At 33.0% G+C, this 15,006-nt stretch overlaps 1 protein-coding gene across 1 annotated transcript; it reads left to right on the top strand.

The window, feature by feature from the left end:
- The first annotated feature begins 13,196 nt into the window (after positions 1-13,196).
- Positions 13,197-14,219, top strand: LOC142317795 (uncharacterized). Its single transcript, XM_075354344.1, has one exon. It carries the CDS (start codon positions 13,197-13,199, stop codon positions 14,217-14,219), a length of 1,023 nt encoding a protein of 340 aa, XP_075210459.1.
- Positions 14,220-15,006: the final 787 nt, after the last annotated feature.

Raw genomic sequence — 15,006 nt, 5'->3', positions numbered from 1 at the left:
AGAAATAATCGAAAACTACCGATGAGAGTCCATACCTGCCTCATAGTTTCATCTGTCATACTCCTGTTTACTGCGAAAGGATTACAATTTTTACCTAAAAACTTAAAAAGTTATGTATATTAGTGTCTTTCTGACTATACTTCTGATTTTATCATTCACCACGAACTCTTTTAGGATTTCAAAAGATAGTCAATCTGTAGATTCGTTTTCTTTTTAAAGCCAAGAAAGACCGTTACCTAATTTTTTACAATTGCTTGTGCTTTGCAGATAAAATATTTAATATAAAGAGTTCGTTTCTCACAAGATCAGCGCTTCCAAAATCCAATGTTCTCTTAACTATTTATTTATTTTGTGTTCTTTTCGATTTTATAGTAGATGAGATAATATTTTGTATGAAACAGATAACAGATTATTATTATTGCACGTATTTAAGGCTAATAGATAATAATTAAATTATTAATTACAATCAAAGTTTTAGACAGTAATGATAGTTCGGTAGTAACGCTAATCATCAGTGAAATGCAGTTACTCGGGTTACATCAGTTTATTATTAATGAGCAGTATCCAGTTTTTTAACTGATACTTTTAAATTTGATATGATTTATTCTTCGTAAATATATATATCTGTTTATTATATTATTAAAAAAAAAAAAAATTATTAAAATAGATTAAAAATTAAAATTATATTTTTTTAAATCGCTTTATTTTTAATTAATTTTGATAACGTTACTTCTCAGAAACTTTACTACTAACATGCATGCGGTAAGAGCGAAATGTATTAATTTATAGAAGTTTGTATTTGGGAAAGTTTCAACATTGTTTGAAAGATTAGTCGACAGAGTGTTGTATGGTGAGCTATTTCATGTTCGTTATCTCACATTCAGATGTGACAGGGATAGTGGATTCACAGGTAAACGTTTAGAAGAGATATTTTCTAGCCCTTAGAGATAATTGGTTTCACGGGGTGATGAACTCTAAGGCTAGTATATAAACAGTCGTTAGTATCCGAGCTGACTATCTGTAGTAACGTCATCTACTTCGTTTTTTTATTATTTTTCCCCCAACTAATTTTTTTTTCTTATTTCAGTGAAAGTAAAAGTATACGTTCTAATCTATTAATTTTTAATTGTGAGTAACGTCAACCTTGCTGAAATGAAAGGGTTATGTCCTTAGGTTGTATAATATCAAATGAAAACAAAACGGTGAATTTAATTTGAAGTAGTTTGTTCTGGGTCTGCTTTGCAAGAGCATTTCCCTTCCTCGCAGAACTCTCAGTTAAAATAATAATATATAATTATTTCCCTTTACTTATAGAGGGGTATATCATCCAAGTTTATTAGTACTTTTCTTTATTAAAAACAAATTTTATTCTCAGGCCTAATTACTACCTAGTACTGTAATTTTTTTTAAATGTCAAATTCTTAGAGATTCTACTTGGAATTAACTGTAGAATTGTTAATGTTGATATGGCTGCAGATTGTTTCTGTTATCTGCTGAGTACAGACTTTTCCTCTTACATTTTCATAAACGATAAAGTTGTTAAATATAACCATTTTGGTTTACGAAAAATATGATTAAATTAAAAATTAAACAAATTTGTAAAAATCCGTGGTCTAGGTAATAATTTAATTAATTTAAGGAATGGAATTTGAATTAATGGAGAAATCATGTGGCTCAAGAATATGAAGTTTTGTTTCGACAAATTTTTTTATCAAAGTGATATCATTTATGATATTTTTATCGGATATATCATTTTTGATATTGAAAGAACTAAAAATAACTTGCGAATTATTTCTACGAAAGAAGTATATTCGTATTGCTCTTTGGCTTTCTCGAATGAAACCTTGAGAAAACTTTTGAAGTAAATCTTTAAAATAAAATTTTGCCGATATGCAAATAGTTTCTTATCCCATGTTCTTAAGAGTAAAGCTCATATTTCAGAAAGTATCAGTTTGTTAAATTCCGACATGCCTTATGCTAGATCACGGACAAATATATTTCATCGAACTCGGTTATTTCTCAACAATATTTCATAAACCAAAAATAAATTTATTAGTTTAAAAACTATAATTGTTCTTTTTTCTGACCAAATACATAAATTTAAAAATGTGGGTGAAAAAACATGTCGCTCGTTAGAATAATTTGTTTATTATATTTTTTGGTAGGGTTCTGATACCTATTTATAACATTGCAGAATAATATTTTATTAGCTCTGATGCAGTTATCGTCGTTTTTTCCTTTCTTTTAAATTATACCTTTCTAAATATTCTTTCCCTCTATTTTTCTTTATTATTTTGTCTGTTTCAGACAAAACGAAAAGAAAAAAATGACTTCAGTTATGTTGATTTAATTACAGATCAGTTTTCAGAACAGGTCTTCAAAATAAAGTTCTTATTTTTATTTTGAATACTTTTTGTAACACCACTTTTGAATAAGCACTGTTTCTTCAAGTTAATTAAAGTAGAAACGCTAGTCTTTATTTAATCAATTCGACTCCACATGGACCTATCTCTAATCTGTATATTCTTTATATGTACAAAATACAAAAATACTAAATATATAAGAGTAGGAAAGCAACTTCCTAATTTTTTGTTAAAAATTGTTTGTATGGTACAATTAAATTGATTTCAGAATTAGGTTTTATAGAGTACATTCTTATGATATTTATTTTGTTGTGATAGGAACATTCTACAAAATCTTTAAAGGAAAATGCCAGTACGGGGAGTCGTTCGTTCTCTACTATTCGATCTAATTTTTTTACTTAAATTCTTAATACCGCAGAGACAGAAAGAAATATACCAAAGCCATTTTGAGTCCAATACGTAAGTTAAAAAGAAGTTCCTTGACAGATATTATTTATCTGTTCAAGAATACCTCTAAATCAACCAAACCAAAATCCAAAATTAAAGATTGTTACTTAACCCGTCCACGAATATAATATTTGTAGTTTACATCTACATTTAATGAAATGGATTATATGTGAATATTTACGCGGGAATACAATGGCAAAGACCACTATAATTTTATTAATAAATTTAGATACGAAACTTTTATTTTAATTTCTAAACTATCAGAATTTCTGCAGAATGAAATTTTAATAGTATTTTTTCGACGGCGATCCATATTACGGCATTCATTTCTTGAGAGGCAAGTTCGAACGCGGTCGAGTATCTATTTGACATTAAAATCAAAATCGTATTATTCGAACTTCCAACCGCTGTTCAGTGTATGAAGCTATTTTTTTTTTAAATACAAGCCCTTCCTAGGAAAAGTCATGAGATTTTGCCTTTGATAACGGAGAAAGCTTGTGTGCTTTAGACTGATACTTCTACCGTAGATGCTGCTACACCCGGATGAATCTTTCACAAGACCGGATTGGGTAACGGTTTCTGAAAGAAGGAAGTTGTTTTCAGTAATTGCCGAAGGCAACAACTAATTGAGGGCTAATACAGCCTCAACAGTAAAAAATAAACTGCTAACATATTTTAGAGTTAGAGTAATCCACGGCTAAAAACAATGAAAATTAAAGTTGTACTTTCGTAGCAAATAATTTCATCAGTTTTTTATGATTTTTTTTAAGCGATTCGTTAAAGCCTTCCAAAGAAAGAAATAGTTTCCAAATCCGATTCTCTAGTGAGGATTCATGAAACAAGATTATTAAACGAATGTTCATAGTGTTCTTCAAATCTCACCGTGAAATGTTGAAGTTTAAATAAGTGGGATACGGTAAGTAATTTAAAAAGAGGAACGGATAGAGTTAAAGAATTGGCAACGACGTAAATTAGAAATATGAGCAAAATTTTCTGATCAGGAAACTATAAAATAATTAACTCAAAAACGAAGAAGAAAACTTAATTGTAGGAATAATAAAAACAATAATAGAATTATCCACTATTTCCAATATTATATATTCTAAGTGTTCTTTAGAGTTATCCACTATTTCCAATATTTCATCAACTAAGTACTTTTTAGAGCATGTTGTTAGAAATTAACAAAGCAAGGTGGTTATTTTAGCCTGTATAAATACCAACCTAAACAATAATTTAGATTTATATACCCCTCTTCTACTCTTCAGTAGAAGAAATAGAAAATGTACACAAAAGTATGAAAAAGCAGTTCTTCTAATCGGTATGTAAAACAAAGATGAGATAGTTTGAATTGACTGAAATATAATAAAAAAGGAGGAGGAGAAACAAAAGTTAAGAGTATGAGCTATCAAAAAAATGAAAGCAGAACTGACATTTCAGAATTTTGCGTTAAACATACATTAGTAATTGGAACAATGGAAAATCCAAGAAATAAAAGAAGGTTCAGAGAGCCTATGTAATTATTAGGGAGAAATATCAAAACGATGTTCTGTAAAACCGATCCGACAGCTACTGCGAAATACGTCCTAAACGGTTTGTAATCAAACTGATACAAATACATAATAGACTTCATATTGGAAGAAAATGTTAGAATATTAAAATACCGGATATTATAGTAAAAAAAATAAAAATTCCCGGTTACGGATAAATCGCACATTACCCTTCACTATTTTTTAGTTTAATAATGTTAAAACTCTTATTATTTCAACTAAATTACTGTTGTTAAATACATCTATTTTATACGTGTATAGTTACAAAAATACCACCGAAATAAAAATTTTTTAATTATTTTTCAAGTGATTTTTTTTGTTGTTGAAAATCCTCCCTAAAAACTATTTGTTAAGGAAGTTTTTTGTTTTGAATTTCACATAATTTTACTTTTACAGTTTAAAAAGAAATTGTCTACGGTCGGCCATTTTGATTTTTTTCTAATCATCATATACTTGTCTCTGGCATAATTCAGACAAATCGCTTGAAATTGATTTAACCAGTCAGGAGTTCCAGGGACAAAAACATCATCCAAATTTCAACACCATAATCTTACTTTAATTAGATAAAATAAGATGTGTAAAAATATATATAAATTATTTTATATTAAAGAAAAAACAAAATACAATTTAAAGTTATTAAAAATTTACATCTTTTAGTAAATTTTTTAATGTTTTTTACATTGCTGATTTCCAGAAATAATACCGAAGTTTTATTCAGTATGCTGATTGATAGAAAATTTATGATAGTTCTCATCTGCAGAAAAATGGAAATTTCATTGAACCCGGGCACTTATTCGCTAAGAAATGTGAATGAAATTTTGAATTCTTCTTCATGAATGTCGTTCATTAAAAACCAAAAAAGTTTCTGTATTAGACCGGATGAATAAAGGTAGAACGCTTTCATTCACAAACACTAAGTGCAAGAAAGAGATTGACCGGAAGAATGGTAGAATGAGAGATTACGGTGGTCTAGAAAAGGACACAATAGTCAAATAAGAAAATTTCACACCTGTCCAAGAATGCTAACGACTTATCTTTCAACAAAATCTTGATTCTCTGCTAACTAAAATCTGTGTAAATCCTCTTTTGGTTTTCAGGTCGATCCTCTCGTTTTTAACACGAGACTGACTGTACGTACTTCCAATAAACAAACAACAGGAAAACGTTGACGTAGGGATGTCAAAAACATAACAAAAATACAATGAACTCTAACACAAACTAAACCTTTTAAAATGGAAATAGCAAACAATTAATTTGAATCTTCGTCGTCATTTGATCTTTAGAAAACTTCCAGACGGAAGTAATTCTAGATACCACACTCTTATATGTACAATCGCACGCAAACGTGCTCATTTCTTATGAACGATTGTTAATCTGTAGTACTGGATCTGCTACTTCTCTTTCCTGGCTGATATAGCAGTAAGTCCAGTTACCGATTAATATATAGCAGTAAAGAGAAAAGGAACCAGCCAAAAAAACTTTAATTGGGATAAATATTTTCAGTGAATTATACCGATCTTGTTAACAGTGAATTGAAAAGCCATAGGGCAGATAATTACTAACTCTTATTTATATATATTAAATAACCCGCACGTATACAACCCCGGGAAAGTAGCCTACATTTTTGTACAACAAAAATACATTTATTGATTAAAAATTGCAAACTCCAGTTATAAGTGAAACAACGGTGTAAATCTTTTGAAATTTATGTCAAATTAATCTATTTTCAATTTTTAATGATAATTTATTTACGTTTTGATTTAAATTAAAAAAAAATTACAATTTCCAAAAAGCTAAAATGTACACCTGTGTATTTCATATTAGAAAAGTTAGAAAGAATAAATAAACTTTTGCCTTTTGAGTATATTACTACCCACTCCACTACCTAGATTCTGATGTAAATTTTTATTTCAAAGATAAAAGGTTGATTTTTCCACTAACATAAAACTGATGTGTTTTCTTATCTTAAATTTTCGTTTAGATTACATAAAAATAAAAACAACCAACGTTAAAAAAAAAATTGTAAACAGCCAGAAACGTGTTTGATGATAGGAATTCTGTAAAGTTGCAGTCTTGCTGGATGCAGACATATAAAGCAAGTGTCCTTAGTTTTTCCGGATTTTATGAACTTTCAGTTTTTGCATAATATAAAAGTTCAGGTCATACTATAAATTCTGGTTTATAAACTCAGTTTTTTTAGGAAAAGATTAGAACTTAGGTTCTCCAGTGCATTATTGTTTATCAAATTACAATAATACTTTTTTTCGTAGTATGTAATTACAACTTCCGTAAACCATTAACCATAACTAATTTTAATACCTTCAGTTCCGAATTAAGCACAGATTGACGTGTTCTAGCATTCGACGTTTGTTTGTTCTTCTCGTGTCCCTTCGTCTGTCGAATTTTTATGATATCAGTACGATATATAAAAACACTACAGTATTTACTGTTTTCTCCTTCGTGCTTTAATTTATCAAACCAGTTATTGTAACAGAACTCTAAGATTACGGTAAATGATTACGCTGTATTTAATTATGCTTTAATGTAATAATTTCTCATCTCACCCTTTATTGTATAACACACCATCACATTTAAAAAGCTCATTTGTCCGGCTAGTAGGCTAAGATATTTCACTTTGTCAGCACTTAGGACTCGTTGCCAAAAATGATAGTTGCCACAGCTATATTTGTAATACTATATTATAAAATTTCAATTTTCTAGTTTATTGGCTTTGATAGTTTGATACAATCTTTATCACGCAATCCATCATCTAGTTACAACTATTTAACTATAAATATACAGAATTTTTATAAAACTTTTCACAAAAATTAGACGTTGGTGTTATATTAAATATCACAATTTTCTTCGGGCAGCTTCATGAACACAATCGAGTAATTAACTGCTTCATATTTTTAATTTGCTTGATAAATATGCGTTTTTTAAATTTAAATTCGTTAATTCTAAACAAATCATTATTTTCACATATAAAGCATAAATCCCAAATGAATGCGGGTTTTTTTTTGTTTTAATTACATCTCCATTATCTTTCGTAACTTTCAACTATTAACGAACAGCTGAAAGCATTTCTCGGGGTCACAGATCAACTGGTGTGATTATTTCTCTGATCTCCAGATTTCCTCATAATTAGATATCTGCGTATATGATATTGAATATATATTTATTACGTTATTTTCAGTTGAATGAATGTCCAACAAATCTATCCGCATGAAAAGAGAATAAAACGAAATTACTGGTTAACGCTTTCAAACATCTAAAGGTTATGTTCATATCCTCCCTAATAAAAAAAAAATATAGATTCCACCTTTACTAACCGAATTCCGTAAAACACTGTTCCCCTAAAACGGTAATTAATATTTGTTAAGCCTCACACAAAGAGTGATAAAATTTAAATAGGTTGTCGAGATCCTATCTTATACCTTACATCTAATAGCTTTATACGATAAATAAATGCATTATTTAGATATCTTTAAATTGAAGCCTTTAATCAATAATTATCATAAATTTAATGTTTTTCTATTACATTTTTTTATCAATTTATGTTTTATTTCCAGTTTTATATAAAGTAGTTATTTAAACATATTTAAGTAGTTTTCAAATACGAAATTGAATGTTGGAGATTTTTTTAACACTATAATAAATCTTTATTTTTTTTTTGTCGTCTTCAGTCATTTGACTGGTTTGATGCAGCTCTCCAAGATTCCCTATCTGGTGCTAGTCGTTTCATTTCAGTATACCCTCTACATCCTACATCCCTAACAATTTCTTTTACATATTCCAAACGTGGCCTGCCTACACAATTTTTTCCTTCTACCTGTCCTTCCCCTATTAAAGCGATTATTCCAGGATGCCTTAGTATGTGGCCTATAAGTCTGTCTCTTCTTTTAACTATATTTTTCCAAATGCTTCTTTCTTCATCTATTTGCCGCAATACCTCTTCATTTGTCACTTTATCCACCCATCTGATTTTTAACATTCTCCTATAGCACCACATTTCAAAAGCTTCTAATCTTTTCTTCTCAGATACTCCGATTGTCCAAGTTTCACTTCCATATAAAGCGACACTCCAAACATATACTTTCAAAAATCTTTTCCTGACATTTAAATTAATTTTTGATGTAAACAAATTATATTTCTTACTGAAGGCTCGTTTCGCTTGTGCTATTCGGCATTTTATATCGCTCCTGCTTCGTCCATCTTTAGTAATTCTACTTCCCAAATAACAAAATTCTTCTACCTCCATAATATTTTCTCCTCCTATTTTCACATTCAGTGGTCCATCTTTGTTATTTCTGCTACATTTCATTACTTTTGTTTTGTTCTTGTTTATTTTCATGCGATAGTTCTGCGTAGGACTTCATCTATGCCGTTCATTGTTTCTTCTAAATCCTTTTTACTCTCGGCTAGAATTACTATATCATCAGCAAATCGTAGCATCTTTATCTTTTCACCTTGTGCTGTTACTCCGAATCTAAATTGTTCTTTAACATCATTAACTGCTAGTTCCATGTAAAGATTAAAAAGTAACGGAGATAGGGAACATCCTTGTCGGGCTCCCTTTCTTATTAGGGCTTCTTTCTTATGTTCTTCAATTGTTATTGTTGCTGTTTGGTTCCTGTACATGTTAGCAATTGTTCTTCTATCTCTGTATTTGAACCCTAATTTTTTTTAAATGCTGAACTTTTTATTCCAGTCTACGTTATCGAATGCCTTTTCTAGGTCTATAAACGTCAAGTATGTTGGTTTGTTTTTCTTTAATCTTCCTTCTACTATTAATCTGAGGCCTAAAATTGCTTCCCTTGTCCCTATACTTTTCCTGAAATCAAATTGGTCTTCTCCTAACACTTCTTCCACTCTCCTCTCAATTCTTCTGTATAGAATTCTAGTTAAAATTTTTGATGCATGACTAGTTAAACTAATTTTTCTTTATTCTTCACATTTATCTGCCCCTGCTTTCTTTGGTATCATGACTAAAACACTTTTTTTGAAGTCTGACGGAAATTCCCCTTTTTCATTAGTATTACACACCAGTTTGTATAATCTATCAATCGCTTCCTCACCTGCACTGCGCAGTAATTCTAGAGGTATTCCGTCTATTTCAGGAGCCTTTCTGCCATTTAAATCTTTTAATGCTCTCTTAAATTCAGATCTCAGTATTGTTTCTCCCATTTCATCCTCCTCAACTTCCTCTTCCTCCTCTATAACACTATTTTCTAATTCATTTCCTCCGTATAACTCTTCAATATATTCCATCCATCTATCGACTTTACCTTTCGTATTATATATTGGTGTACCATCTTTGTTTAACAAATTATTAAATTTTAATTTATGTACCCCAAAATTTTCCTTAACTTTCCTGTATGCTCCGTCTATTTTACCAATGTTCATTTCTCTTTCCACTTCTGAACACTTTTCTTTAATCCACTCTTCTTTCGCCAGTTTGCACACCCTGTTTATAGCATTTCTTAATTGCCGATAGTTCCTTTTACTTTCTTCATCACTACCATTCTTATATTTTCTACGTTCATCCATCAGCTGTAATATATCCTCTGAAACCCAAGATTTTCTGTCAGTTCTCTTTATTCAGCCTAAGTTTGCTTCTGCTGATTTAAGAATTTCCTTTTTAACATTCTCCCATTCTTCTTCTACATTTTCTACCTTATCTTTTTTACTCATACCTTCTGCGATGTCCTCCTCAAAAATCTTCTTTACCTCCTCTTCCTCAAGCTTCTCTAAATTCCACCGATTCATCTGACACCTTTTCTTCAGGCTTTTAAACCCCAATCTACATTTCATTGTCACCAAATTATGGTCGCTATCAATGTCTGCTGCAGGGTAAGTTTTGCACTCAACGAGTTGATTTCTAAATCTTTGCTTAACCATGATATAATCTATCTGATACCTTGCAGTATCGCCTGGCTTTTTCCTAGTGTATATTCTTCTATTATGATTTTTAAATTGGGTATTGGCAATTACTAAATTATACTTCGTGCAAAACTCTATAAGTCGGTCCCCTCTTTCATTCCTTTTGCCCAGCCCGTATTCACCCGCTATATTTCCTTCCTTGCCTTTTCCAATGCTTGCATTCCAATCTCCAAATATTATTAAATTTTCATCGCCTTTTACGTGTTTAATTGCTTCATCAATCTCTTCGTTTACACACTCTACCTCATCATCATCATGGGCGCTTGTAGGCATGTAGACGTTAACAATCGTTGTCGCTTTAGGTTTTAATTTTATCCTTATTACAATGATTCTATCGCTATGCGTTTTGAAATACTCTATTCTCTTCCCTGTCTTCTTGTTCATTATGAAACCTACTCCTGCCTGCCCATTATTTGAAGCTGAGTTAATTATTCTAAAATCACCTGACCAAAAGTCGCCTTCCTCTTCCCACCGAACCTCACTAATTCCTACTACATCCACATTTATCCTATCCATTTCCCTTTTTAAATTTTCTAGCCTACCAACCTTTTTTAAACTTCTAACATTCCACGTTCCGACTCGTAGAATGTTATTTTTTAATTTTCTGGTGACCCCTTCCTTACCAGTCCCCACCCGGAGATCCGAACGGGGGACTACCTCCGGAATATTTTACCAAGGAAGGCGCCTCCATCATTGCTATATGAAAATGTAGAGAGCCACTTCTTGGAAAAAAGCAGCTGTAGTTTTCCATTGCTTTCAGCTTTATATATATCTTTATAAAGATATATATATAATCTTTATATATTATATATATATATAATCTTTATATAATATATATATATAATCTTTATATATAAAAATATTATGTTCGTTTGTGTACGCTTCAAAAACTCAAAATGTTCTGTACCGATTGAGCTCAAATTTTAGCAGGATATATAACCCGCATCAAAGATTGTTATTATCTTTTTGTCGCATCAATCACATATCCGCGACCGCGAGAAACAGTTTTTTTAACGGTCAGCAGTGTACCAGTGACCGCGCCATCTGCCGGAAGCGAGAGGAACACTAGTCATACTAGCTAACGACAACCGCAGTCACATGTGAAACAATACCTGTTCCCAGTTATATTGTTTATTAACAAAAAAAAAAAAATGTTTTATTTGAGAGATGGTCAGAAAAATATTAATTTTTTATAATTATTATTTAACTATTTCATTTAACTAATATTTTACTTATTTATTAAAATTCATGTATTTAGTTAATATTATTAATTTTTAGCCACTTTCAATACTGTCTGTCCTGTGTCTCATTGGTGTCGAGCTGCAGCTATGAGAACCATGAGAGATAGGTGAAAAAAGTTTAAATAAATTTTTTTGGCTTTTTCAAAATGAAAATTTTTCGTTATTAAACTTTTTGTCCTTTCTGTAATGGTTTTCAACCTAGAGCTGTGAGAGCCCTAAGAGGTTATAATCTTATCCCTTCCTTCTATTCCACTGAAAGCCGAAATAATACCTCGCAGAAAATCGAATTTGGGCCGTCGCACTCGCCACACAGAAGGATCAAGAAGACGGCTTTCGAATATGACTGAGGAAGAGCGGGAATCCGTACAAGAGAGGAACAGACTAAGCACCATCCAGATACGTAACGTGGAACCAGCAGAAAGACGAGCAGCCCAGCTTGAGGATGCACGATTGCGAGCACATCAGTCGCGTTCTGCAGCAACAGATTTGGTTCGTTCTCAACGGAATGAACGTGACAGGGTGAGGATAGCTGAAACACGAACCCAAAGAACAGCTGATCTGAATCTGCAATACAATCGTCTTGCGTTCCGGTACAATCCAGCTGTTCATTATAGTTCAAGTCGGCATGTTGTCATTGGCCAGATGAGTCATGTCTTTACCTACTGCCAGGCTCTAAAGTTTAATAATGAAACGAAAGGGATGTGTTGCGCTGGCGGAAAAATCAAATTGCCTCAACATGATGCACCACCAGAGCCATTGAAAACTCTACTTGCTGGATCTACCGCTGAATCGAAGCATTTCCTATCGAACACCAGGAAATATAACTCTTGCTTCCAAATGACGTCATTTGGTTCGGAAATCGTGACGACTCAATTCATGCCAACTTTTAAAATCAAAGGGAAAATATATCACAAAGCCCTGCTACCGTTCCCAGATAATGACTATAAATTCCTTCAAATGTACTTCATTGGTGATGATAGAGATGAAGTCGATGCACGTTGTGGAATACATACCTAGCTAAGAAGATCCATTATTTCGCAGCTACAGAAGCTCCTTCACGAAAGGAACAATTTGGTCCGTTTGTTCAGAACGGCAATTGATATGATGCCATCAGATACCCACAAGATTGTCATTCACACAGATAAAACGCCCGCTGGAGAACATGTCCGGAGATATAATGCTCCAACTATAGATGAAGTAGCAATTGTCATAGTCGGAGATCAGTTCCAACCTAGAGATATTGTTCTCCATCGAAGAAACGATCAATTGATAAACGTCGCAGAAATTCACCGTTGTTACGATGCTTTACAATATCCAGTTATCTTTTGGGATGGTGCCGATGGATATCATTTCAATGTAAAAATGATAAATCCAGTAAATAGTGCAGAAATCAATAAAAGTGCAGCTCAATGAACATTTACGCATCCGCTTAATGACAATTATATTTTGAAATGTCGTCAGTTGTTTCACCAGTATATTGTGGATATGTATGCAAAAATTGAAACGGAACGTTTGCTATTCTCCGTTTGAATCAGACCAAACTCCGCTCTGAAGAATACATTCATTTGCGAGATGCAGTTGTGAAAGACGGTAATACAACCAACGTTGGAAAGCTAACTATTTTGCCAACTTCATACATAGGCAGTCCACGTCACATGCAAGAATATGCTCAAGATGCAATGTCATATGTTCGTCATTACGGGCGTCCAGATTTATTTATCACTTTCACATGCAATCCAGCTTGGGACGAGATAGAGCAGCTGTTACTTCCTGGGCAATCACACGTGGATAGGCATGACATCATAGCACGTGTTTTCAGACAAAAGCTTAAGTCGCTGATGGATTACATTGTGAAACATGAAGTGTTTGGATATGTGCGCTGCTGGATGTATTCATTAGACTGGCAAAAGAGAGGATTGCCACATGCGCATATACTAATCTGGCTCTACGATAAAATAACTTCAGATGAAATCGACGATGTGATATGCGCTGAGATTCCACGGGCCGACGTCGATAAGGATTTGCATACAGTTGTTATCAAAAACATGATACATCGACCATGCGGTATACCAAATCCGAATTCACCATGCATGGTAGACGGGAAATGCTCTAAGCAATATCCTCGAGCCTTCGCAGCCGACACAGTTACAGGAGACGATGGATATCCTCTGTATAGGAGACGATCAACTGAAAATGGCGGAAATTCGGCAACTATACACATGCAAAATGGTGATATTGATGTAGACAACCGGGTTGTTCCATATTCGTCTCTGTTGTCAAAAACATACAAAGCCCACGTAAACGTAGAATATTGCAATTCCGTCAAATCAATTAAATACATCTGTAAGTATGTAAATAAAGGCAGCGATATGGCAGTTTTTAGTGTGCAATCAGAAAATAGTGACAGAAATGCAGCACGAGATATCGATGAAATTGCACAATACCAGGCTGGAAGATACATAAGCAGCAATGAGGCTGCATGGCGAATTTTTTCATTTCCCATGCATAAACGCAATCCAGCTGTGGTTCACTTAGCAGTACATTTAGAGAATGGACAGCGTGTTTATTTCACAGATTCAAATGTGCAACAAAGGGCCCTTAATACACCTGGTACAACTCTGACTGCTTTTTCCACCTTAAGCCAGGAAGACGCTTTCGCCAGAACATTGATGTATTAAGAAGTTCCCTCTTATTACACGTGGAATGTAACTAAAAAAGTATTCGTACGACGCAGACGAGGGAGCCAGTCGACGGTCAACCTGGCATTTTCAGAGAAAATACAATTGGTAGACTTTATACAGTGCATCCCAATCAAGATGAATGTTTTTTCCTTCGCATGCTATTGGTAAATGTGCCTGGTCCTATTTTCAGCAATTGAAAATTGTTGATGGCGTCGCACATGACACTTTCCGCGCTGCGTGTCAAGCTCTGAATTTATTAGAAAACGGCCAACAGTGGGATATATGTATTAATGACGCGTGCAACACTGCACATTCAAACCAAATTCGCGCATTATTCGCAATTATATTGGCCGCTTGCTTCCCTTCATCTCCTTCAGAGTTATGGGAAAGATATCGATCGCATATGGCTGAGGATCTTTTGCATAGAGTACGCCTAGAAAATGCCAATATGACCATGGAATTTACAGAAGGCATTTACAACGAAGCATTGATAAATATTGAAGACAAGTGCTTAGCTATTGCAAATAAAGTTCTTAGTCAATTGGGAATGTCAGCACCCACCTGAGTTGCGATTGCTTCATTTGATGTGGATTTACGCCGTGAACAGAGTTACAACATTGGTGATCTTCAGTCATATGTCCAATCAAACATTCCCAAATTAACGCTGAACAGAAAGGCATTTATGACCGCATAATGCAAATGATAAATGACGGAGTTGGGGGGACCTTCTTCTTGGATGCGCCAGGAGGAACTGGGAAAACATTCCTCATTAGATCGATTCTAA

The sequence above is a fragment of the Lycorma delicatula genome, chromosome 1, assembly GCF_047948215.1.
Source record: "Lycorma delicatula isolate Av1 chromosome 1, ASM4794821v1, whole genome shotgun sequence".
NCBI lineage: Eukaryota > Metazoa > Arthropoda > Insecta > Hemiptera > Fulgoridae > Lycorma > Lycorma delicatula.
Note: the sequence above shows the minus strand (reverse complement) of the source record. Positions and strands in the feature narration are given on the sequence as shown.